Genomic DNA, 26,280 nt, shown 5'->3' with positions numbered 1-26,280 from the left:
ATTCAACAAGACTTGAGGCTGTAATTGCTGCCAAAGGTGCATCGACAAAGTATTGAACAAAGGCTGTGAATACTTATGTACATGTGATTTCTCAGTTTTTTTATTTTTAATAAATTTGCAAAAACCTCAAGTAAACTTTTTTCACATTGTCATTATGGGGTGTTGTGTGCAGAATTCTGAGGAAAAAAATGAATTTAATCCATTTTGGAATAAGGCTGTAACATAACAAAAGGTGGAAAAAGTGATGCGCTGTGAATACTTTCTGGATGCACTGCATGAGGCAGTCTCCGGCCATTAGACTTGTATTTAGGCAACTCAAGCACACTCATTTAAAGAAGCAGAATAATGCAATTTATTGATAAACACAAGGGTTATAGAAATACAACTCAATATATATATTGACATAAAAGACAGGATTCAAAACAAAAGACAAGAGACAAAAGGACATATAACATAGAAGACACTGGCTGTTTACTGGTTGGAGTTCTAATATATCTTGGCACAGATAAGTAGCTTTATGATACCAAGTCTTTAAAGTGATGTCTGAAGTTGTGTGGAGTTGTTGCTGTAGTTGCTTCAGGTTCAAGTTGAGAATTCTTCTTGCGTTGGAGTGCATTCTTTTTCTTTGCAATGTAGTTCTTTGACGCTGGTGCGCTGTGCTTTTTCTCTGCTCTCTTTCTGCTGTTTCCTCTGCAACATTATAGGGAAAAGCAGTACTCTTTCTGGTACAGAACTTTAGATGCTGGAGTTCTCTTTTTGACTGGGTTCAGTGCTTGACTTAGATCTAAGCCTTCGGGTCTACATACAGAAGAGACTGTCAGTTTTCAGCTCCCCAAAGAGGGAGAGGCTCATCAGCTTTCTGCTGTTAGAGATTGTTTCAGAGAATTTCAGTAATTTTGTAGAGTGAAAGCAGAGTGCCCCTGGAACTTTCCTAAAGAGACTGCCAATGAGTGTTCCCCTCAGAGTTCCCCCAGAGTTTTTAGGGCAGCTAGTTTTTAAGGAATGTGTAACTTCTTGTGATTTTGATTAAACAGTCACTTACAGTTATGCAGTCAGCGCTTTCTCAGAGAGGCGTTGCAAAGATGTCAGTGCAATTCTGACTTACACCTTTGTTATTATATAAAGTACGGGCTGTTCCTGGTATGAAGAGTTCAGTCACTTAGTTTGGAATACAGGCTGAAGGAAGTTGAAGCTGTATGTCTGCATCCTTTCATTAAAAAACAACAAACTCCTGAAAACATTAGCATTCAGAAAACAGTTCAGGCATAGTGCCCGGCAACACACAAGAACTGTTCAGACACTGGTGGTCCTATTACTTTTGCAACACCTCTAGTGGAATTAAATCTTCCACTGAGGCAAAAAATAGCATGTTTGAAAAGAGGGAGCATCTTACAGTAAATAGTGCTTGTAAAAGTGCCACCAATTTCAAGAACAACTATTTTTTGCAAAGCAGCAAGGATGGAGAAAGGCTCTCTGTAAGTGTCCATTTTTGCAGATGGTCTGAGCTCTTCACCAAAGTGTCAGAAACGTAGCAAATGAACTAAAAGTAACTGTTTTCAAGCAGCAGCTGAGTGAGAACTGAAAGTGTCTAATAAAAGGCAGCCACTCTTCCCCTCCTTTTTTGCACACACAATGTTCCTGGCTTACTTGTTTTAATCCCCATTAGCAAAGAAAGCCAACACTTTTACAGTTTCTCAAAATACAGAAAATGTTACAGAATCATTATCAATGAGGCCAAGGTTTTTCTTCATGGTATCATAAAGCTGTATAGTCCAACCAAGCAAAATACTCTAAATCCTGCTTTGCCTTTCAGCTTTCCCAGAAAGCACTGCACATCTGTTCAGCTTGACAACCCTTTCAGACTAAGACCCATTGCATGAGATCTGGCAGGTGAAAAGGTTCAAATATCCCCTTATACAGTTATCTACATCAGAGTTGATTCAACTGCAGTACTGGCCTTACATCTACAATGGGATAGAGTTACCATAAACTAATACAGTATGTAATGGTAAAATGATTTTTTAGAACATTAGAAAGATTTCAACGAGAATGAGCCATTCATACTAAGAAAATACTCCTATACACTTAATTCCTCCAAAATAACATCAAGTCAAGTTTTGAAGGTCCCTAAAGTCGTACTATCTGCCACACTTACTTGGTAACTTATTCAATGTGTGTGTTGTTTGCCATTGGCAGAAGCCAATTCAAACCATGGGAAACAGTATACTCGAAAGAACTGATAATGAAAACAGCATTCTAATAGATATAATGTAAGCAAAATGAAATAAATATATAAAGCACAACAAGGGAAATGTACTGTATCTATCTGTGAAATACACTATTAAAAAGGAAGCATAATTAAACTTTATGTCATAGAACAACCACAGTTGATACAGGTTTATTCTAAGCTGGTAAATTTGATCAAGTAGAAACTGAAAGAAGTAAAACCTTGAACTTTTATTGAGGAACATGGTTAACCCATCTATTGGTGGTAGAATCATTTAATTTCTCGCATTTCACTTACTGCATTTTTAAAATTAATTTTAAGATAAATAAATCCAAGCAGATTTTAGTTGTTCTTTATTGCTGTAAGAGGCTGGCTCTTTTTTGTATATCTTCCCACATAATTAGCTTAATCTAATATGCTGACAATACTCTTTAAACCAGAAAGGTGTGTGCATATTTGAGATGAAAATGGATTAAACTAGAGATTGAAATTTTTTTGAATGTGTCTTGAAATTGTGCATTAATGTCACACAGTAGTATATCAAGCCAAGAGTGATCCTGTGGACTACAATAAAACCATTAATAAAATATTCCACTGTAAACTATATGATATGACATGTTCAGAGTGAGAGACAAGATATAATCGTTCCCCTAATAACTGAGTTCAACAGTGGTGCTAAAAGAAGCCTATCAGAATTTGCAAGTTGACATACTTTGTCATTTATTGTGGTGGTGTAACTAGAATTTGATGTCCCCTACAATGCTAGGTGAGATACGTCAAGCATATACACTACATAAAAGACCAGTAGTCACAATTAAGATTTATGGAAGTGTGGGACAGATAACCTTTTTATTCCAGTGTCAAGGAGGAAAACATGTTAATAATAAAGCCTTGTTAAGCAACAACCATGCCATCACCATGGTTCAACTTCTCCTCCTACACTGCTTTTAGTTAACACCATTGATTGATGGAGCAGATGACAGACAAATTAACTTCTATACCTTTCCATACCAAACAGTGTGGATGCAGTGGGCTAAGGAATACAAATACTGGACATTCAAGAATTGGAGATGCATTTCCTGGTCAGATAATAACAATTCTTGCTAATTCCTGATAATGGAATTATATATCTTGCCAAATGTCATTATTGTAAGCCAGTCATGACAGTATAATGGTGTGGGGCTTTTCTTCCTGATATACGTTGGGTTTTCTTAATAAAAGTAGAGCAGTGTGTAAATGCCAAAGTATATTGGAGTACCCTTGCCATTTCGTTACATCCCTTCATAGCAGAAATATACTCTTCTGTGAATGAGCATTTTCAATAGGATAATGTTCCTTGCCAAAACATAGGGAAGCAATGAAATGAATATCAGAACATCCATAAACCCATCCATAGAACCCTATCCTGGGAGCATTGAAATGTAATATTGTGTTTAGCTTAATACATTTGTTTCAGAAGACAACATATCACAGTACAATCAAGCATCTGTGAAATAAAATTAACAGAACTGTCTGGACTGCCACCACCAAGTCATTTATAACATTTACCAGACACCCTTCAGTCAACATGTTTCTGCATCCCAGTTTAAGTCCATATCACATTCAATTCAAGTTGTTCAGTAAGAATTTAGAAGATTAACTTGCTATTAGGTAGGGTTAGCTAATAAAGTGTCCACTTAGTATTTTTATGCTGAATGTGTAATCAAAAAGTGATATTTTGCTGAATTTGGTTTTAAACATTGCTTAAACAAGATATTTAAATACATCATAGATATGAACATATTGGGGTTTCCCAGTTTTAACATCTTGTACTTTTTTCAGCTCTCAATGTTGTTTACAGAGGAATGTGACAAGGTACGAGACCTGATGCATGTACATTCATTCAGTTATGATTTTCACCTTCGCATTGTTCATCAGTACCTTTTGGGATGTCAGATGACTCTGAGACAAGGTTATCAACTATCAAGCTTCCTTGAAGATTTTATTGCTTACCATCCTGACATTCCCAAGTTTGGCCGAAATCATGTTTTTCAGGGTAAGCTGTCATTCTTTTCTTCATCTGAAATAGCTAATTTTAGAGTTAGTATTTTTCAAGTAATATAATCCTACAAAAAGCCCATAAAGTCTATATAAAGGTGCAGCTTGGTAGTTTGGAAAAAGCACTACTTATGTTCTTCCAGTGTTACCACAAAATATGTAGAACCCATTTTAAACCCCTCTTAAGGTATCCATTTTGCTTACCAAGCTGATCTATCTAACATACTAAGCTGATCTTATTTAGAATGTATCCATTGCATGCTAGTTAATTTCCTAATGATTGCCTACATTCTTCATAACCATAACATGTAAAAATGTATATATTACATTTTATTTTTATTGTGTAGATTATACAGAGTGAGCCAAAAAGAAGTACCATATTTCAAACGTTTATTCTACAAAAACGCTACAAGATAAAATAAATTTCATTACGATACAAAAAAGGGTATACAAAAATAATTTTTTTTTATTGTGTTTTTAAAATGATGTGTTCAAGGTGGTGGCCATCAATAGCAATACACTCTTCGAGACAATTTCTGAATGCTTACATGACACGTTTGGCAATTTCAAGGGGAATAATGGTGAATCTGTGGCGAATAGCATCCTTGAGGGCTTCAAGGTTTTGAGGTTGGTGTGTCTATACCTTCGACTTGAGATAGCCCCACAAGAAGAATTCTCATGGAGCAAGATCAGGCAAACATGAAGGACACCCGACATCGCCATGCAGGGAGATCCGCTTCCCCGGAAAGATCTCTCTCAAAACTTGCATGGATCTCCACGCTGCATGAGCTGTTACTCCATTCTGTTGAAACCAGGCATCCATCACATCCATTTCTTCCAGTTAGGGCAGCAAAAAGTTCTCTAGCATTTCAATGTAACATTCTGAAGTGACGGCGACCGTTGCTCCACCCTCCTCAAAAAACTAATGGCCTACAATACCAAATTCTGCAATGGCACACCAAACTGTAATACGCTTATTGTGCAGGGGTCTCTGATGAAGTTCACAAGGGTTTGCTTCAGCCCAGTAGCAAAAGTTTTGCTCATTTACACAACTTTTCAATGAAAACGTGCTTCGTCGCTGCACAAGACAATGGCATCTCGATGAATGGCTTGCAGAATGTTCGCGGACAACTCTCTATGGCTCTCCCAGTTTTTCTCAGTGAGTTCCTGTACTACCATCATTTTTTTATGGATGGAAATTAAGGTCCTCATGCAAAATCCTCCTCAAGGACGTGTTGGAAATGCTTAAGGCAGAAGCATGTTTGCTTGCTAAACGTCTAGGAGACTGCAAAATTAATTCCCTTACAGTTTGGATGTTTTCAGGCATTTGTACAGTCCGAGGATGGTCCGGAGATTTTCTGTTCAATTTTGTAGCTGTCTATCTAAAGTTAGCCACCCACTGAAGAATTGTTTTCCGATTTGGGACTTCACCATTAGGAGGAATGCTGAAGTGCATGATTAAGGTGAGTTGCGTAATGATGATGAATTTGTTGTTTTTGAAGAACGCTTCGACAGCGAAAGCATGGTGCACACCGGACGAAGGTATTTTGCCAACTGAAAACTACAAGGGATCGCCTATCAAAGGACCCCCAATCCACTCGGCAGCCTCTACCTCATGCAATGACCTTGAGAAATGTGGTACTTCATTTTGGCTAACCTTGTATTTGCAGAATGAAATGACTTGAGGTGTGATTTTTGTCTGACTTAAGCCTTTATTTTTACCTCTACATTTAATGAGATACAGTGGTTAGTAGTCCTCCCTGACAGCTTCATAATTGTATAGTTGTACTGATTTTTTTACATTTTCTTTATGACAGGTTAGTAACCAGTGCTAACTTCAGCATTCCATTCCATTCTAGTACACATTATTAGATTGGAGACTTTCTCATTTATCATTGGAGATTAGTTTAAATACCTAGGAGTAAACGTCACAAGTAAATATAAAACTCTTTTTCAGCGAAATTTTGCTATCTATATGGAAAAACTTAAACAAGTTGTGCATAGATGGTCTACCTTCCATCTCACTTTAGCAGGGACAATCAACACTATCAAGCTGAATATCCGTCCCAGGCTTCTTTATCTATTCCAAAGCATCCCCATATACTGTACATTAACAAATCATTTTCTAAGAAAATAGATTCAATCATAACCTCATTTATTTGTATTTTGAAACATCCAAAGGGTGACCCTACAATGACCTAAAGCAAAAGGTAGCACGGCAGTACCTAACTTTCAGTTTTTTTACTGGGGGACAAATATCAAGCTATAAAAACCTGGAAATTGACATAAATTGATGAACCGCCACCTTATCGTGGTGGAGGGGTTTGCGTGTCCCAATGATCCTAGGAGCTCTGTTGTCCGGGGCTTTATGCCCCTGATAGGGCCACCCAAGGCAAACTGGTCCTAGGTGAGGGATGAGACAAAGAGCGGTTAAACAAAACCTCCTATGAAGAAAAACAATTTTGGACGCCGTTTTCCCTCGCCCGGACGCGGGTCACCGGGGCCCCACTCTGGAGCCAGGCCTGGAGGTGGGGCTCGATGGCGAGCGCCTGGTGGCCGGGCCTGCACCCATGGGGCTCGGCCGGGCACAGCCCGAAAAAGCAACGTGGGTCCCCCTTCCCATGGGCTCACCACCTATGGGAGGGGCCAAGGAGGTCGGGTGCAGTGTGAGTTGGGTGGTGGCCGAAGGCGGGGACCTTGGTGGTCCGATCCTCGGCTACAGAAGCTGGCTCTTGGGACGTGGAATGTCACCTCTCTGAAGGGGAAGGAGCCTGAGCTAGTGCGCGAAGTTGAGAGGTTCCGGCTAGATATAGTCGGACTCACCTCGACGCACAGCTTGGACTCTGGAACCAATCTCCTTGAGAGGGGCTGGACTCTGTACCACTCTGGAGTTGCCCCCGGTGAGAGGCGCCGAGCAGGTGTGGGTATACTTATTGCCCCCCAACTTGGAGCCTGTACATTGGGGTTTACCCCGGTGGACGAGAGGGTAGCCTCCCTTCGCCTTCGGGTGGGGGGACGGGTCCTAACTGTTGTTTGTGCGTATGCACTGAACAGCAGTTCGGAGTACCCACCCTTTTTGGAGTCCCTGGAGGGGGTGCTAGAGGGCATACCATCTGGGGACTCCCTCGTTCTGCTGGGAGACTTCAATGCTCATGTGGGCAATGACAGTGAGACCTGGAAGGGCGTGATTGAGAGGAATGGCCCCCCCGATCTGAACCCGAGTGGTGTTTTGTTATTGGACTTCTGTGCTCGTCACGGATTGTCCATAACGAACACCATGTTCAAGCATAGGGGTGTTCATTTGTGCACTTGGCACCAGGACACCCTAGGCCTCAGTTCGATGATCGACTTTGTGGTTGTGTCGTCGGACTTGCGGCCACATGTCTTGGACACTCGGGTGAAGAGAGGGGCGGAGCTGTCAACTGATCACCACCTGGTGGTGAGTTGGCTTCGATGGTGGGGGGAGGATGCCGGTCAGGCGTGGTAGGCCCAAATGTGTTGTGAGGGTCTGCTGGGAACGTCTGGCAGAGCCCCCTGTCAGAAGTAGCTTCAACTCCCACCTCCAGCAGAACTTCGACCACATCCCGAGGGAGGTGGGGGACATTGAGTCCGAATGGGCCATGTTCCGTGCCTCTATTGTTGAGGCAGCTGACCGGAGCTGTGGTCGGTGCCTGTCGTGGCGGCAATCCCCAAACCCGTTGGTGGACACCGGCGGTGAAGGATGCCGTCAAGCTGAAGAAAGAGTCCTACAGGACCCTTTTGTCCTGTGGGACCCTGGAGGCAGCTGATAGGTACCGGCAGGCCAAGCGGAATGCGGCTTTGGTGGTTGCTGAGGCAAAAACTCAGGCGTGGGAGGAGTTTGGGGGAGGCCATGGAGAACGACTTTCGGACGGCTTCGAGGAGATTCTGGTCCACCATCCGGCGTCTCAGGAAGGGGAAGCAGTGCAGTGTCAACACTGTATATGGTGGGGATGGTGTGCTGCTGACCTCGACTCGGGACGTTGTGGGTCGGTGGGGGGAGTACTTCGAAGACCTCCTCAATCCCATTAACATGCCTTCCAATGAGGAAGCAGAGCCTGGGGACTCAGAGGTGGGCTCCCCCATCTCTGGGACTGAGGTCACCGAGGTGGTCAAAAAACTCCTTGGTGGCAGGGCCCCGGGGGGTGGATGAGATACGCGCGGAGTTCCTCAAGGCTCTGGATGTTGTAGGACTGTCTTGGCTGACACGCCTCTGCAACATTGCATGGACATCAGGGACAGTGCCTCTGGATTGGCAGACCGGGGTGGTGGTCCCCCTCTTTAAGAAGGGGGACCGGAGGGTGTGTTCCAACTACAGAGGGATCACACTCCTCAGCCTCCCTGGAAAAGTCTATTCAGGGGTCCTGGAGAGGAGGGTCCATCGGATAGTCGAGCCTCGGATCCAGGAGGAACAGTGTGGTTTTCGTCCTGGTCGCAGAACAGTGGACCAGCTCTATACCCTTAGCAGGGTCCTGGAGGGTGCATGGGAGTTTGCCCAACCAGTCTACATATGTTTTGTGGACTTGGAAAAGGCATTCGACCATGTCCCTCGGGGAATCCTGTGGGGGGTACTCCGAGAGTATGGGGTACCGGCCCCCCTGATAAAGGCTGTTCAGTCCCTGTACGATCGGTGCCAGAGCTTGGTCCGCATTGCCGGCAGTAAGTCGAACCCGTTTCCAGTGAGAGTTGGACTCCGCCAGGGCTGCCCTTTGTCACCGATTCTGTTCATAACTTTTATGGACAGAATTTCTAGGCGCAGCCAGGGCGTTGAGGGGGTCCGGTTTGGTGGGCTCAGGATTGAGTCACTGCTTTTTGCAGATGATGTTGTCCTGTTTGCTTCATCAGGCCGTGATCTTCAGCTCTCTCTGGATCGGTTCGCAGCCGAGTGTGAAGCGGCTGGGATGAGAATCAGCACCTCCAAATCCGAGACCATGGTCCTCAGCCGGAAAAGGGTGGAGTGCCCTCTCAGGGTTGGTAGCGAGATCCTGCCCCAAGTGGAGGAGTTCAAGTATCTCAGGGTCTTGTTCACGAGTGAGGGAAGAATGGAGCGTGAGATCGACAGGCAGATCGGTGCGGCATCCGCAGTAATGCGGGCGCTGCATCGGTCTGTCGTGGTGAAAAAGGAGCTGAGCCGCAAGGCGAAGCTCTCAATTTACCAGTCGATCTATGTTCCTACCCTCACCTATGGTCATGAGCTATGGGTAGTGACCGAAAGAACGAGATCGCGAATACAAGCGGCTGAAATGAGTTTCCTCCGCAGGGTGTCTGGGCTTTCCCTTAAAGATAGGGTGAGAAGCTCAGTCATCCGGGAGGGGCTCAGAGTAGAGCCGCTGCTCCTCCGCATCGAGAGGAGTCAGATGAGGTGGCTCGGGCATCTGATCAGGATGCCTCCTGGACGCCTCCCTGGTGAGGTGTTCCGGGCACGTCTAACCGGGAGGAGGCCCCAGGGAAGACCCAGGACACGCTGGAGGGACTATGTCTCTCGACTGGCCTGGGAATGCCTTGGGATTCTCCCGGAAGAGCTAGAAGAAGTGGCTGGGGAGAGGGAAGTCTGGGCATCTCTGCTCAAGCTGCTGCCCCCCGCGACCCGACCTCGGATAAGCGGGAGACAATGGATGGATGGATGGATGGACACACAAGCTTGGTCCACAATAGAAATAAAATCCTGCAGTTTTTTTATATTCCCTGCTTTCTACCCCAGTAAATACAAGTTATTGTTAATATTCAGTCTGTCTATCTATACTAACAACCCAGTTTTCCTTCATTCACGCATAATATGGAGCCAATGTACGAAGCACTTCAAGATAGTGAAGCTTTTACCTGTTGCATGAACTAAAAGTACACGATAACCACCTTTTCCCACCCTCTCAAACTTACACAGTTTTTAATGTTTGGCAAACGTACTGGATTAAATCATTTAGAGGACTGTATATAGATAATTTCTTTGCATCCTATGAACAATTACACTTCAAATTTAACTTCCCATCAACACTATTTTTCCACTACTTTCACATTAGAAACTTTGCTAAAGTGAATCTCTCCCAGTTTTCCCCACCTCCCACCTATTTGTATTCCAGAAGAAACACTGATATAAAATGTGAACATACTAGTTTGTGAATATCATACATGAAACAATTAAACAAGTATTCAGTAGCAATGGGAAAGTACATTTGGCAGCAATTCTGTAGTCAGGAAATGCCAAGAGGTCTGTGCTGTCCTTTAACTATTTGTTATGGACAATCCAAGCTCCTTCATTCATTGGATTGTCAAGGAATAGACACAACATGGGTGATCTCACAAAGGGCTGCTGAAAATAAACTGACATTTGAGGAAATGAATGTAACCACAAACATCTGAATGAAAATCATCACAAGTAAAAGACTAGACCTCACACATTTTATAATGAGTGTGTTGTGGAACATGACCCGGACACAGACAGGCACACACGTTTAAATCACCCCACACACATTTATTCACAGTGTCCATATTTACAATCAAGTGCTCCTCAGTCCCCAAAGTTCTGGCCAACAACAATACAATGCCTTACTTCTTCAGGTCGCTTCCTTGCCTCCTCCGAGACCTCGTCTCTCTTCCACCCGACTCAAGTCCTGAATGAAGGGAGGTGACCTCTTTTATAATCACCCGGATGTGCTCCAGGCGCTTCCCGGCAATCTTCCACCGGCACTCCCCAGTGTGGCGGAAGTGCCGGCTGCGTACCCGGAAGCACTCCGGGTGTCCCCGATCCTCTTCCCCCCAGCACTTCCAGGTGTGGCGGAAGTGCTGAGGTCCAGGGCTCCCAAGGCATTGGGACGCCCCCTGGCGGTGACCACGAGTCACCCCCACGTGGTCTGGGGAAGGCGGCACTCCCCAGTGTGGCGGAAGTGCCGGCTGCGTACCCGGAAGCACTCCGGGTGTCCCTCGTGGTCTGGGGAACGCGTAAGCCCTCTTCCGGTCCTCCGGGGTGTCCCAGCCGGGTCGCCTCCCCAGCCACTGCGAAGACCCGTCGGGCGGAGTGGCTCGTCCCGCGAGGGCAGTTCATCGCCGAAGTGGGTCCTACTCTCGAATCTCCAGGGTCCGGTCCTGCTAAACAAAGAACAGAAACAGGGGTGGAGACACTGTCGTGCCTCGCACAGGCAGTGCTCCCCCCTCCTACCGGCACCCCGGGGCCTACTCTTTCGGCACCCCCTCTGAGGTTTCCGTGCCCCTTTGGTTGGAGCTACTCGTGCCTCCATAGCCTCCGCCAGCTGTGGCAGTGCCCCATCGCCAGCGACGAGCTGTCTGGCAAAGCGGCCTGTCCCGGGAGGGCAGGTCCCCAACGAAGCAGGTCCTACTGCGTGTCCAGGGTCCGGTCCTGCAAGCAAAACGGAGAGAGGGGCAGAGACGCTGCCTGAACACCACCACCTGGCGTCCCTCTGTGCCGCACACTGGCAGCGCTCCCCACTTCGACCGGCACCCTGGGACTTACCTTTTCGGCACCCCCTCCGCGGGTTCTGTGCCAGTCTGGTTGGGACAATAGACGGGTCCACTCTTACTTCCGGCACCTCCGCCGACTTTGGGGCTTCCCTCTGCCTCCACAGAGGGCGGCCATTCTCCAGACGTGAGCTTCCTGCGTCACCTCCTCCCTAATCAGAGGAACCGCCATTCTTCCCTCGATTCCTCCCTTTGCTCTGGGATGCCATGACAGTTTGGGTCTGCACATGGCAAATGCACAGATCCTGTCCCGTTTGCGTCCCTATAGAGCGATGCGAGACCGCCGCGGGCTCGGGGCATAGGGCGCTAGGACCCGGGGCACTCATCAGCCCCCGTCCTGCCAGCCCTATCTGTCTTTCTCCCCTTACCACGCGCACAGCACTCACCACCGCGTCCACTACCGGAGACCCCCCTTCTTGATTCTGATCATTCACATCACGGGCCTTTTTGGTGGGATCTCCTTTATGCTTTACGGGGTCAGCTCTACTTACCGTCCCCGCCATGCCGCTCCGGCCGGAGGATCCAGCGTTGCATCGTCCTGTCCACGCACGTAGTGCCCGCACTGACGCGGTTGCTTTCCTCTCCAGCTCTTGCAACTCCACACAGAGGGCATGTAGCATCGGTGGAGACGGCTCTGCGAGCTGAAGGCAATCCTCCAGCTCACGCAGCGCTGCTGACAAGCACAGAAAGTCAGTTGGCGATTGGCTCACCTGGCTGTCAGGCACATCCGCCGACTGCTTCCTGAGGGGCCTCTCGTTCGGCCCAATCGGGTCCTTCCCCGGCACAAGAGAAACATTCCTTGGTCCCACCTCCATCCAATCATCGGCGGGCACGCAAGACACACCTTCCAATCCCATGCCTGTCTCTGGGAAGGACTTCTGGTCCGCGGCCATCTTGGATTTCCTCCTCCTGGTGCAACGACGAGCCAGCTTTCTGAGCTGTAGCATCTCCTTTTCAGCAGTTGCTCCGCAGATCGGCCCCCGTCTGCCATCGACGCAGACCTGGGCAGTCCCTGCCTGCAAAACACACAACACGCTCAGCACCCCAGGGCTGGCTGCCGGCGAGCAGGGAACTCGCCTCCCGAATCCCGTCTGTCCAAGGCTTTCTTAGCCGCCACACCATCCCAGGTGCCTTCAGCAGCAGCGCACTCATAGGGGCCCGCTGCACTCCTGTAACACCCGTCGTGGCTTCTCGGCACCAGGTAAGAAGATTCCGACTGTGGTCCGGTGGCGGTCTGTGGGTCAGCTCTCTCTCTCGGGGCCGTGAGCACTCCGCTCCCACGTTACGTGTGCGGGGCCACCTGCTGCTCCGGGCTGTCCACAAAATTATTTTTTCAGGGTCCCTGCCTTGGAACAGGCAGCGGGCCCCACATTGGGCGCCATTGTGGAACATGACACAGACAGGCAGACACGTTTAAATCACCCCACCCACGTTTATTCACAGTGTCCATATTTACAATCAAGTGCTTCTCAGTCCCCAAGTCCCCAAAGTCCTAGCCACAACAACACAATGCCTTACTTCTTCAGGCCGCCTCCTTGCCTCCTCCCAGACCTCGTCTCTCTTCCACCTAACTCAAGTCTTGAATGTAGGGAGGCGACCCCTTTTGTAATCACCCAGATGTGCTCCAGGTGCTTCCCGGCAATCTTCCACCGGCACTCCCGAGTGTGGCGGAAGTGCTGACTGCGTACCCGGAAGCACACCGGGTGTCTCCGATCCCCTTCCCCCCCCAGCACTTCCGGGTGTGGCGGAAGTGCTGAGGTCCTGGGCTCCCAAGGCATTGGGGCGCCACCTGGCGGTGACCATGGGCTCCTACAGGGTTGAGCTTCCAAACTCTGTACTCGTTGTCTCCATAGCCACCAGGGCGGTCACCCCCACGTGGTCTGGTGAAGGCGTAAGCCCTCTTCCGGTCCTCCGGGGTGTCCCAGCCAGGTTGCCCCCCCAGCCACCTGCGACACTGCCCCACCACCAGCGAAGACCCGTCTGGCGAAGCGGCCCATCCTACGAGGGCAGGTCCCCAATGAAGCAGGTCTTACTGTGCGTCCAAGGTCCGGTCCTGCAAGCAAAACACAGAGAGAGGGGCAGAGACGCTGCCTGGACACCACCACCTGGCGTCCCTCCATGCCACGCACTGGCAGCGCTCCCCCCTCCAACCGGCACCCCCGGGGCCTACTCTTTCGGCACCTTTGGTTGGAGCTACTCGTGCCTCCGTAGCCTCCGCCAGCTGTGGCAGTGTCTATTTTACTTGCATATTTTGAATTACAGAACATTTTGTGTTTTTAGTATTTTACTACTGATGAAAAAATGTAACATGGACTGTTGTTATTAAATTATAAAGAAGTTTGCCAGTTTACATAGAAATACTATCATGACTTCTTTAAAAATGACAATGGGCTTACTTTTTTCTACTTAGATAGAATTTGTCCCCAGGGAGAAATTAGGCTTTTTATAAATATGTAAATAAATAAATACAAATACACACACACACTTTGGTCTGAACAAAGAAAAAACTTCTTGTAGACATATTACTGTTGATATAAAGGAGTCCCTTTAGCACTTCTATTGAATAATTTGTTAGCTGAAAGTACAAAGAGTGTGTCAGAGAGAATGTGCAGCATGGTTCATAATGGAACTCAGTTTTGTTTTAACTCTCTCCTTTGCTACTACCTCCAGGAGGTCCAGAGTGCATCTTTAAACTGAGCATTCCCTTTAAATTAGCTCCAGTTTGCTTCTTCTCTAAAAAAATATGGCACACAGAACTGCAGATAGCATGTCTGCTTGAGACATTAAATTACATAAAGTGCCTTGTGATATGATAGCCAATTTGAATACTAGAAATGGTATCCCTTGTGTTTCAGACTTAAAATATCTTAATTGATTTGTTTTTTTAAATACTGTATGCACTGACTCACAGAAATGTAAAAACCTGTACATATGCTGCAGTCCCCTCATTCTGACCTGTGGAGAATGTTAACAATTATACAATCACCAAGACAGTAATGGTATAGAAGATACAGGTCAGTAACAAGATAAGTGTATAAAATCTCCAGCATTCCTGCCTCTAAAATTGTAAAGTAGGAAAGAACAGTAAATGGTAGACATCTTGATAATACATAATGAAGAAAGTAAAAGTACTTTTTAAAAGTCAGATTTTATGCACACTTTAAAATTTCCTGCTTAATTAGGTACAGTCATGGCCAAAATTATCGGCACCCTTGGAATTTTCCCAGAAAACGCACCATTTCTCCCAGAAAATTGTTAAATATAATTACAAATGTTTTGGTATACACATGTTTATTTCCTTTATGTGCATTGGAACAACACAAAAATACATAGACAAAAAGCCAAATCTGACATCATTTCACACAAAACTCAAAAACCGGGGCTGGACAAAATTATTGGCACCCTCAACTTAATATTTGGTTGCACGCCCTTTGGAAAAAATAACTGAAATCAAGCGCTTCCTATAACCATCAACAAGCTTGTTACACCTCTCAACTGGAATTTCCGACCACTCTTCTTTTGCAAACTGCTCAAGGTCTCTCAGATTTGAAAGGAACCTTCTCCCAACAGCAATTTTGAGATCTCTCCATAAGTGTTCAATCGGATTTAGATCCGGACTCATTGCTGGCCACCAGAACTCTCCAGCGGTTTGTCTTCAACCATTTCTGGGTGCTTTTAGAGGTATGTTTGGGGTCATTGTCCTGCTGGAACACCCATGACCTCTGACGCAGACCCAGCTTTCCGACACTGGGCCCTACATTGTGCCCCAATATCTTTTGGTAGTCTTCAGATTTCATGATGCCTTGCACACAGTCAAGGCATCCAGTGCCAGAGGCAGCAAAACATCCCCAAAACATCTTAGAACCTCCACCATGTTTGACTGTAGGTACTGTGTTCTTTTCTTCGTAGGCCTCATTCCGTTTTCTGTAAACAGTAGAATGATGAACTTTACCAAAAAGCTCTACCTTGGTCTCATCTGTCCACAAGATGTTTGCACAGAAGGATTTTGGCTTCCTCAAGTACATTTTAGCAAACTCCAGTCTGGCTTTTTTATGTTTCTGTGTCAGCAGTGGGTTCCTCCTGGCTCTCCTGCCATAGCGTTTCATTTCGTTCCGATGTCGACGGATAGTTCGAGCTGACACTGTTGCACCCTGAGTCTGCAGAACAGCTTGAATATGTTTTCAAGTTGATTGGTGCTGTTTATCCACCATTCAGACTATCCTTTGTTGCAGTCTTTTATCAATTTTTCTCTTCCGTCCACGTCCAGAGAGATTAGCTACAGTGTCATGTGTTGTGAACTTCTTGATTATGTTGCGCGCAGTGGACAAAGGAACATGAAGATCTCTGGAGATGGATTTGTAGCCTTGAGATTGTTGATATTTTTCCATAACTTTTGTTCTCAAGTCCTCAGACAATTCTCTGCTCTTCTTTCTGTTCTCTATATTGCCAGCACCTGTTTCTTGCCACAGGTGAGTTCAAACGAGCATCATATGCTTGCAATAAAATGATTTACCCACAATTTTGAAAAGGTGCCAATAATTTTGTCCAGCCCATTTTTGAAGTTCTGTGTGACATGATGTCAGATTTGGCTTTTTGTCTATGTTTTTTTGTGTTGTTCCAATGCACATAAAGGAAATAAACATGTGTATACCAAAACATTTGTAATTGCAACAATTTTCTGGGAGAAATGGTGCATTTTCTGGGAAAATTCCAGGGCCATGACTGTACAAGGATAAATGAAAAAGTAATACCAAGTTGAAATGCGCTGTGCCAGTGCATTCTCCCCAGCCTGACTTGACCTCACCTCAGTACCTCCTTAGTAGTCAAAAGTCCCTTTTACTGCCTGGAGATTATCCACTACCTCGCATGTGAAGACCTCAGAAAAAATGCAAGTTTAGAGCATCTGCTATTTTATTGTCTGTATGTTTTAATTCCCCTTTACTATTCCTGATGCACTGCACCTCCTTCTTGAATGTTCTTTTACTGTCAAAATACTGAAATAATCTCTTTGTGTGATCTTTCATCTTATCTGCTATATTACTCTCTAATTGCCTTTTAACTTTGCTAATATCCTTCTTGATAGTTGCCCTCATGCTCTCATACACCCTAGGATTGACATTGGAGTTATTAGACTTGCATCCCTTATACATCTTTTTTTTTCATTTGCAGCTTCTTTGTCATGTCTTTATTATAACTATTTATCTGTTGTGCATTATATGTAAAACATGGTTAATCCTGTTCCACTGCTCTTCAACTGTCTCCACACTTAAAAGCTTATCCCATTACATCCTCATTAAACTTTCCTGCATCTGCTCAAAATTTGCCAGACCAAAATAAACTTAACAGTTTTGGTTTTTGCATCCTCATGCTTCTAAATCATTAAGAATTGTATATAATATTATGGTCCCTTGACTCTAGTGGTTCAATCACCTCTACACCCTCAGTTCCATCCTGATTATTACAAAATTGTGTCCTGTAAATCCAAACATGCTTCCCCCCATGTTGGTTCTTTAACATACAGTGTTTAAAAACAATTACTGATTACATCTACAAAGTCCTGTTCATGTGCTCTGCTATATGAAGGTTAACCCAGTTAATATTTGGGTAGTTAAAGGCCCCTATGACTATAATATCCCCCTGTAAACTTGCCTTTTTAATATTACCAAAAAGTTGTGCATTGAAATTACTGTCTGCATGGGCGGTCTGTAACACAAAATAAGGCCTCTTTCCGTAATGTTTTCCAGATGAAGGAGTGTATTCTCACTAAGATGGGACTTATTGTCCAATTGAAGAGAACTTGTGTTTAAATTCTGTTTGAAATAAACAGGAACCCGCCTCTCCTTTTCTGTTTTGCCTATCCTTCCAAAACATGTGTATCTGTCTAAATTATACTCATCCACTTATTTTTATTTAGCCAGATTTCTGTTATTGTTGTTTACATACAACTCCAATGTACTTGTTGGTTTTTTGTTTTTTTTTGTAATTTCCAGTATTAAGACAAGCTATTTTTAATGTGTTACTCATTTTACTTTTGCACTTAAACTTTGTGCTAGAATTTGTATTACTATGCATTTTTAATTTTACAATACTATTTGTTCCTTCATATATAGTTCTATACCCAGCCTGTCCTAAACCTTCTACCCACCATTCCATAGTTTGAACAATCCTCGACTAACTTGCTCGTATGCCACCCCGACACATTGGTACCACTTCGGTTCAGATGTAACCCGTCACAGCAGAACAGGTCCTATCTATTCCAAAAGAAATCTCAATGCTTAATAAACATGTACCCTTCCATCCTACACCAAGATTTGAGCAACACATTTTTCTTCTAATTTCCTCATTCTTACCTGGACTGGTACGGGGCACAGGTAGAACATCAGAGAAGACTACCTTATCAATTCTTACTCTTTAAATTTGGTTTGCAGAACTGACAGACTACATGTATGTCATTTGTTCCAACATGGAAAATTGTATCGATCCCCTCTCTGGCTGAGAGCCCATCAACCCTTCCAGGGAGGTCTCCCATCATCTGCACCTGGAAGACAACAGTCTCAAACATGCTCTTCAATCCCTCTAATGATTGAGTGCTGTGATGGAACTGGGTCATCAGCAAGCCCCAAACATGAACACACACTGAGATTCCCAGGTTCAATAAAGGTGTGTTTATTAGACCAAAATACCTCCACAAGTAGCAAAAGCACAAGCACTGGTTTTCCTTCTCTTTTTCTCCACAATACTCTGTCACCACCACATTGCCATCCTCCAGTTGAGTGGTGCTCCACGTCTAAGCTCTGACTCACCTGGGTAAGGGAGTGCAGCCCCTTTTATTAAGGACCTGGGAGTAATAATAATAATTCTTTTTCTTTGCATTTATATAGCGCTTTTCTCACTACTCAAAGCGCTCAGCAATTGCAGGTTAAGGACCTTGCTGAAGGGCCCAACAGAGCAGAGTCCCTATTGGCATTTACGGAATTCGAACCGGCAACCTTCCGATTGCCAGTGCAGATCCCTAGCCTCAGGGGCACCACTCCACAACAGCCCGAAGGAAGTACTTTTGGTTCATATGGAAGTCCCATTTTAGAGAGCGCATCTCCCTGCAGCATTCCCTTGCTGCACCCAAGGACCCTAGCAGGGGTGTGTTGCTGGACTACACTTCCCAGCATGCCCTACTGGTTCCTTGCTGGGCACCGATATCCAGGGCTGTTGCCATCTAAAGTGCTAGTGAGGTAAAAAGTCCCCAGTGACATCTTCCAGTTCCAGTGGGCTGACTGTCCATTCTTTTTGGCCCTGTCTTCTGGGTCTGATCCTCTTCTCCTTCCTGGCTGGGATGCCAGTTTGTCTGTTAGGAGCCTCCTGTCCGGGTAAGTAACCATCCCCACTTCTGACTGGGATACCCGTCCAGCCCCTGTGGCATCTATAGTGCCCAATTGTCACAACCTCTGATTTGATTTCTTCATGCTAGGCATAGCACATGCCTTTGTGGTTAACCTTCAGTTTTGAAAACATGCAGTAGCTCACAGGACTAGTGGCTTCATGTATAACACCTTGCATAGAATTCACACTAAAACATGACGTACAGATAAAACTAGAAATGTGCATACGCACAAAAAAATTTAGACGTATAAATGAATCCCAGAATTTTGCCTATTTGAATACGCAAACCAGTATAAATAGCTCCTTACATTCAGTGTTTTGTTAAAAGACAATGGCAAAATCATGTGTATAAAGGGAATAATTTCATCAAATGTGAAATGGAGGTCCTGCTCAGTTAAGTGGAGGCAAGGGAAAACCTTCCATTTGGTGGCTTAAGCAGTGGTATAAGCAATAAAGGAAATTGATGGAGTGGTACAGCATTGTGGAGGCACTCAAAACTTCAAGTTCAGGAAGTCGCACAGTACCCGAAATAAAAAAGAACTGGTCAGATATCAAAGTTAACATGAAATGGCAAGTTGCAGCCCACTGTCTGAGTGTCAACACTACTGGAGGATGTAGCAGATTTCCGGGACTCATGCCATTTAAGCAGTAAGCTGCTGCAGTTATTGGCAAGGCACTTATAATCCACATTTTACCAGCGAGTGAGTGGAGTTTTAATTTTTTTTCCCATTTACTATTATCCATACTTGTGTAAATAATTTGTATGTTTAATTGATCAAATAAGCATGCATGCATATGCAGCAATACTGTTTACTCTGTTTCAGACAATATTACAAAAGGTTTATATGATGAAGGTGCTGCTGCCCTAAGCCCATTTTCAGGCACTGGCTGTGGATACAACCCTACCTCAGAAACGCTGGGTGACCATCTGGCCATGTGCTGATGGGACGCTGTTCCAGAGTAACAAAATGCAATAGTGGATAATGTAAGAGACATGGAGAAAGGAATTAAGGAATATAAATCAGCCACAAATTAAATTAAATGGTTAAAAGATAAATACTGTATTTGATTATCTGATTTTACATTCTACTAATTACATTCAAAATAAGTGGTAACATTGTCCAATTTGACTGATCATTTGATGGGTCAAGATCAGGTTCATCATACCACATTTCTTCAGGTACGGGCAAGTCACAGTTGTGTGCCACATTATGCAGTATGCTACATGCTTGCATCATACAACACACTTTCTGTGGACTAAAGAGCAGCACTCCACCAGTCTTATCCAGGCAGAGCTAATGGCAATATAGCTGCCCTATAGTACATTCTACCACTGCCAGAACCTGAGAGTGGAAATCATTATAGCATCACTGTTGTTCAGTCAGTCGGTTGGCGAGCGTGGTGAGAAGCCATGTCTTCAGTGGGTACCCACTGTCACCTATGTAATTGTGTAATATGGTTACATCATACAAATAACATACAATTTTGACCAAAGGGGTAAATCATAAGTCTTATATTAATGAGAAGCCAGCCATCACACACAACACCATTTCCGCCATCACACACAACACCATTTCCAAGTTTGTTCCCAACACTACTATTTCTCACAATGAATGAATCCTGAATTGAGCCAGGCCATTTCTCTGCAACATTAATGAGATGCATTTTTGTATCACATGTAATTTGCATATTAATAGAGTGGAAATGCTTTGTATTTACATAAGCAAATGTGTTATCTGAAGGTGCCTTTATAGCTGTGTGCATGCAGTTGACCACTCAGATTATGTGTGGGAAATTGGACATTGCTGCGAATTGCACTTTGATGTTTGCATGTTCATCCACCGTGTAAGGAAATCTTATACATCTGGATGACAAGCGTATAGTACCATCCCATACAGTGGCAAGGTGTGATTGAGTGATGACTGAAAAATACCCGATTGGTTAGCCAGTTCATGTTGAAAAGCTCCTGTGGCTAAAATCCCAAAAATGGACAGAACTTACAAAGGAACAGGTACAGCCCAATTCCTCAAAGTCTGCTTTTGTAAAGCCGGTACCCAGTTCAGCACTCAGCTCCAAGGGGATAGTTCTTAGAAATCTAAATCAACTTAGAAACCAGTCATCATCATGTACCAAGAAATCACTGTGATCTCTAAATATGCACTCTCTTCTTATTCTTCCATTTGCAATGTTTTGTAACAATGACAAAGTAGCCATGGTAGTTGGAACAGCCAGGCCATTCTGTGCACCATTATATTGTTATATACTGTATTGATTACAATCAAATGCATTATATTTGTAAACGATATGCAATTAATTTCAATGTATTTGATAAAGCTTGTGTCATGGATGTGAATCTAAACATGAAAGGGAAAGCACACAGAAACAGCACTGCTTTGACGCTAAGTGTCACGCGTTTACAAAGCTGAGCAGAAACGTGCGTATGTATGGTCTGGGGCTGCCATGAAAATATGTCTAGCGTTACGCCAAGTTTAGTTTTTATACATTTCAACATGAGCATTGAATTAGGCATACACAACATTTTTCTACATATGCACCGTTTATACATGAGGCCCCAGGTCTGTAGAATAGGGTGAGTGTGGCAGCAATTCAGTTTCATAGTGCATCCCTGGCAATTTGTCCAGTGTGAGCAAAGACGTTTATCATAAAGCAGGAAGGAGTTAATCATAATGATAAAAGAGTTCATCAGAAGTCAGAAATGAATAGATAACAACATCCCTCACCGATTTATCCCTGACTAGATCTGACAAATGCCAAAGCAAATCATTGTTTTTGACCAGTTATATATGATCATTTTGAGGCATGTAATCAATATGTAACACATCTTAAACATTATATAAATTGTACACATCTACCATTTTAAGGCATATAATCAATATGGAATACATCTTAAACACTATATAAATTGTGCACCTCTACCTGCTTGGACCATGATTTTCTTTAGTATTGGTGAAACACCATACTTCCATTGTTTCAACTGTTTTTTTAACTCTGGTTTTAAATTTATTAAACATTGGATGCAGTGACTGTTCATTTCAGGAGTTAGCATTGTGGGCTCCCAGGCTGTATAGACCTTGAGCATTAATTGCTTTTGAGGAGTGGATTCCACTGATCCGTAAATAATCTTTATAGAGTGTGCTATCTCACTGTCACTGTTTGGTCATAAGTTAAAGTAAGTCTTCTCATGGGCACACAGTTAAAATGTGATTTAGTCACTTTTAAATACAGCACCTAATTCAACTAAAATATTACATGCTGTCTGGAACTATATTTGCTGATTAAAAAATAAAGGGGTGAGTACAATTCAAATCCAAATTATCTAGTTCATCCCATAATCTGGTGCTTTACTTTGTAGTCTTTTTATTAAATCAGTCATATGTTAATCATTTAATACTGTTCATATAAATTAAAATTTTTTTTTTTGTGAAGAATACATAAATCTACTGTAAGTAGTGCCACTATGGCCATGCTTAGCAAATACAAACTTTTGAAAGCAAATACTCCTAAATTAAGCCTAACACTGAGTACCTTAATAGAGTTAGGCAGCTTCCCGTAGTTTTTTGCCAAATCAAAGGAGTTGAGAGCAACACAGTGGGTAGTGCTGCTGTTTCACAAATCTAATGACACTAGGGGGCTCCGCCCCCTGCTCGCTTCGCTCGCCAACCCCTGGCGTTGGGACATGAGAAAGAGTTAGATGTATGAATTAGATATAGAATAGTGTGCAGCTTTGGATGATGCCCATAGAAATAACAAATAGAGTGTTTGTCATATATTAATGTTTTATTGGAATATTTCTTTGTATACAACATTAGTAGTAAAGATGGTGTCTTGTCCTTGAATGAGTCTTCCTTGGCATGGATTATTTATAATTTTAACTTTAACGTCAGATGAACGGCGAACACGTGAGAAGGCAACATAAAGTTGTCCATGTCCAAAAACGGGTTCAGAGAGATAGATGCCAACCTTGTCCATGGTTTGTCCTTGTGATTTGTTGATGGTCATGGCAAATGCAGGTTTAATGGGGAACTGTCGGCGTTTCAATGTAAAAGGTAATTCTAGCTCAGAACTTGTAAGGTCAATTCTAGGAATGAGAACAGTATTGTTAGCATGTGATCCTGTAAGAACTGTTGCTTGAATAACATTGCGTGTCATGGTGTTGACGACTAACCGTGTGCCATTGCATAAACCCTGTTTTGTGTTAAGGTTTCTTAATAGCATGATTATTGTTCCGTTTTTAAGGGCAAGGTCGTGTTGTGGTAATCCGGCAGGGTTAATAGTGTTCAAATATTCTAAAGGGAAATTTATATGTTCATTGTCGTCATCAGAGTCAAGTTTAAAGACTCTTGCAACCAAATCAGGACGATGTTCGACTCTCTGCCACGGCTTAAGATTATTTGTAATTTCTGTCCATTTAGGATTGCAGGTCATAGTGATAAACAGATCTGGTTTTCCAAATTTTCTTACGATAGCCATGGCATCTTGGTAATGTTGTTGCATATTGCGTGGGCTGCCTTGAAAGGATGATGGTAGAATAACAGGTTTTCCAGCCGGGTGCTCCATGACGTCAGCATCCCGATTAATGTAGTCCAGCAGCGATTTGTATTTATCGGCTCTAAGTGAAGGCTGGTTGTTTTTTATCCACTGCAGATCATTTGATTCCGCTCTAACATAAACGTCAACGATGTATTGTTGAGTTAGCTTTCCTGCATTGAGTAATGGATTAAAGTCGTCCCTTACTGAGAGTCTGTAGGAGAAATATTCTTTCATGGATACACGTGATCGTCTCTGTGCCTGCTGTTTTTTAATTCTTGAAATTGTAGCACTCCATCCTTCCTGTCCAGTCGGAAATAATATGGGGTATGTTAAAGTATCAAGAAGCGGAAAGCAAATGTCTATGCGTTTGAATGTAGGTGTGTTGTTTTTATCAGGACGTAAATGTAGAACAATATCTCTGTGAAATGGAGGCTCACCATCTTTTTTTTTTTTTTTTTTTTTTTATATTTTTATTTTATTAATTTTCATTGTAATCATTCCATACAAACAGATCCATTTATAACCCAACAAATTTTGAAAACAAATCAAACCCCATCCCTGAGAAGGAGAGCTTAGCTAAAGGAAAATTTCTTTAAGCTTTTTAATAAGGCAACATTAGACAAAAGAAGGGGAGAAGTAAATATCTATATAAATAAGAGATGGAGAAGGGAGTTAAATACAATAATAGTTAATTCTCTTATTCTAAAATAATATTGATTAAATCCTGCCAAGTTTTGAAAAAATTTTGTACAGATCCTCTAACTGAAAATTTGATTTTTTCCAATTTCAAATAATATAAAACATCAGTTTCCCACTGACTTATAAGAGGAGAATTAGGATTCTTCCAATTTAACAAAATAAGTCTGCGTGCCAAGAGTGTAGTGAATGCAATCACCGTTTGTTTGTCCTTCTCCAATTCAAGTCCATCTGGAAGGACACCAAACACAGCTGTTAGTGGGTTAGGAGGGATTGTGACCCCAAGGCTGTCTGAGAGGCACTTAAAAATTTTTGTCCAAAATGATGTTAGTTTGGTGCAGGCCCAGAACATGTGACCCAGTGAGGCAGGAGCTTGGTTGCAGCGCTCGCAGGTTGGATCCTGGCCTGGAAACATTTTGGACAGTTTTAAGCGAGACAGATGAGCTCGATATATAATTTTTAGTTGAATAATTCTATGCTTTGCGCATATAGAACTCGAGTGAATTCTCTGCTTTGCACCCTCCACACCTTCTCTGATATATTGATTAAGAGATCTTCTTCCCCAATGTCCTCTTGGATCTTTGAAAGGTAGGACTCTAATAAGATTTTATATATTGCGGAAATAGTGTTTGTTTCCTCGGAATTGAGCAGTATTTTTTCCAGCATTGTGGAGGGTGCAAGGTGGGGGAAATCGGGCAATTTCTGTTTAACAAAATTTCTAATTTGAAGATAGTAAAAGAAATGTGTAGCTGGGAGGTTAAATTTTGAACGTAATTGTTCAAAAGATGTAAATATGTTGTCTATATAAAGATCTCTGAGCATTTTAATCCCAAAACTTTTCCAGGTATTAAAAACTGGATATACTTGCGAAGGTTGAAAGAGGTGGTTCCCTTGCAAAGGTGCCACTGATAAAAGATTTTCCATCTTAAAATGCTTCCTAATTTGGTTCCATATTCTGAGTGAGTAAAGCACAATTGGGTTATTAGTATATTTGCGATAACTTTCATTTATTGGAGAGCAAAGCAGGGAATATAAAGAAGTACTACAGGATTTTACTTCTATTGCAGACCAAGCCTGTGTATGTGCATTTATTTGTGTCCAGGTTTTTATGGCTTGTATGTTTGCTGCCCAGTAATAAAACTGAAAATTAGGTAAAGCCATGCCACCTTCTGCCTGAGGTCTTTGTAGGGTCGCTCTTCGGATACGTGGGTGTTTTGAGTTCCAAATGAATGAGGTTATTATTGAATCTAACTGTTTAAAAAACGATTGATTGATATATATTGAAATGTTTTGAAATAAAAAGAGAAGTTTAGGAAGGATATTCATCTTAACACTGTTAAGTCTTCCGGCTAGAGTGAGATGAAGGGATGACCATCTATGCAAGTCTTGCTTAAATTTTTTCCATACAGACGCCAAAATTTTGTTGATAAAGAGCTTTATGTTTACTTGTGATATTTACCCCTAGGTATTTAAACTGATCTGCTATGGTAAAAGGTTAGGGTGTCTAATTTAATATTATATGCTTGTGAGTTCACTGGAAAGAGTATACTTTTATTCAGATTAATTCTAAGACCAGATATCTTTTGAAATTCTGTTAGTGCTGTTAAAACAGCAGGGACAGTGTTTTCTGGGTCCGATATATATAAGACCATATCATCTGCATATAGAGAAATTTTCTGTTCCAGTCCTTCTCTGACAATCCCCTTTATCTGATGAGAATTTCGGCAGTGAACCGCCAGTGGTTCAATAGCGATTGCAAACAACAGTGGCGACAAGGGACATCCTTGTCTGGTACCACGTTCTAGTTTAAAGTAGTCTGAGCAAATTTTATTAATACAAACTGAAGCTTCTGGGACTGGTATACAGTAGTTTAATCCAAGCACAAATATTCGGGCCAAACCCAA

General features: G+C 43.3%; 1 protein-coding gene across 4 annotated transcripts in view; it reads left to right on the top strand.

Moving 5' to 3' along the window:
• Positions 1-26,280, top strand: part of szt2 (SZT2 subunit of KICSTOR complex) — a 382,417-nt gene that overhangs the window by 319,161 nt on the left and 36,976 nt on the right. For all 4 annotated transcript variants that reach the window (XM_051933248.1, XM_051933246.1, XM_051933247.1 and 1 more), the window contains one exon: positions 4,049-4,262. In XM_051933248.1, the coding sequence (XP_051789208.1) occupies positions 4,049-4,262 (214 nt within the window). The remainder of the gene's footprint in view (positions 1-4,048; positions 4,263-26,280) is intronic.

The sequence above is a fragment of the Erpetoichthys calabaricus genome, chromosome 10, assembly GCF_900747795.2.
Source record: "Erpetoichthys calabaricus chromosome 10, fErpCal1.3, whole genome shotgun sequence".
NCBI classification, from domain to species: Eukaryota; Metazoa; Chordata; class Cladistia; order Polypteriformes; family Polypteridae; genus Erpetoichthys; species Erpetoichthys calabaricus.
Note: the sequence above shows the minus strand (reverse complement) of the source record. Positions and strands in the feature narration are given on the sequence as shown.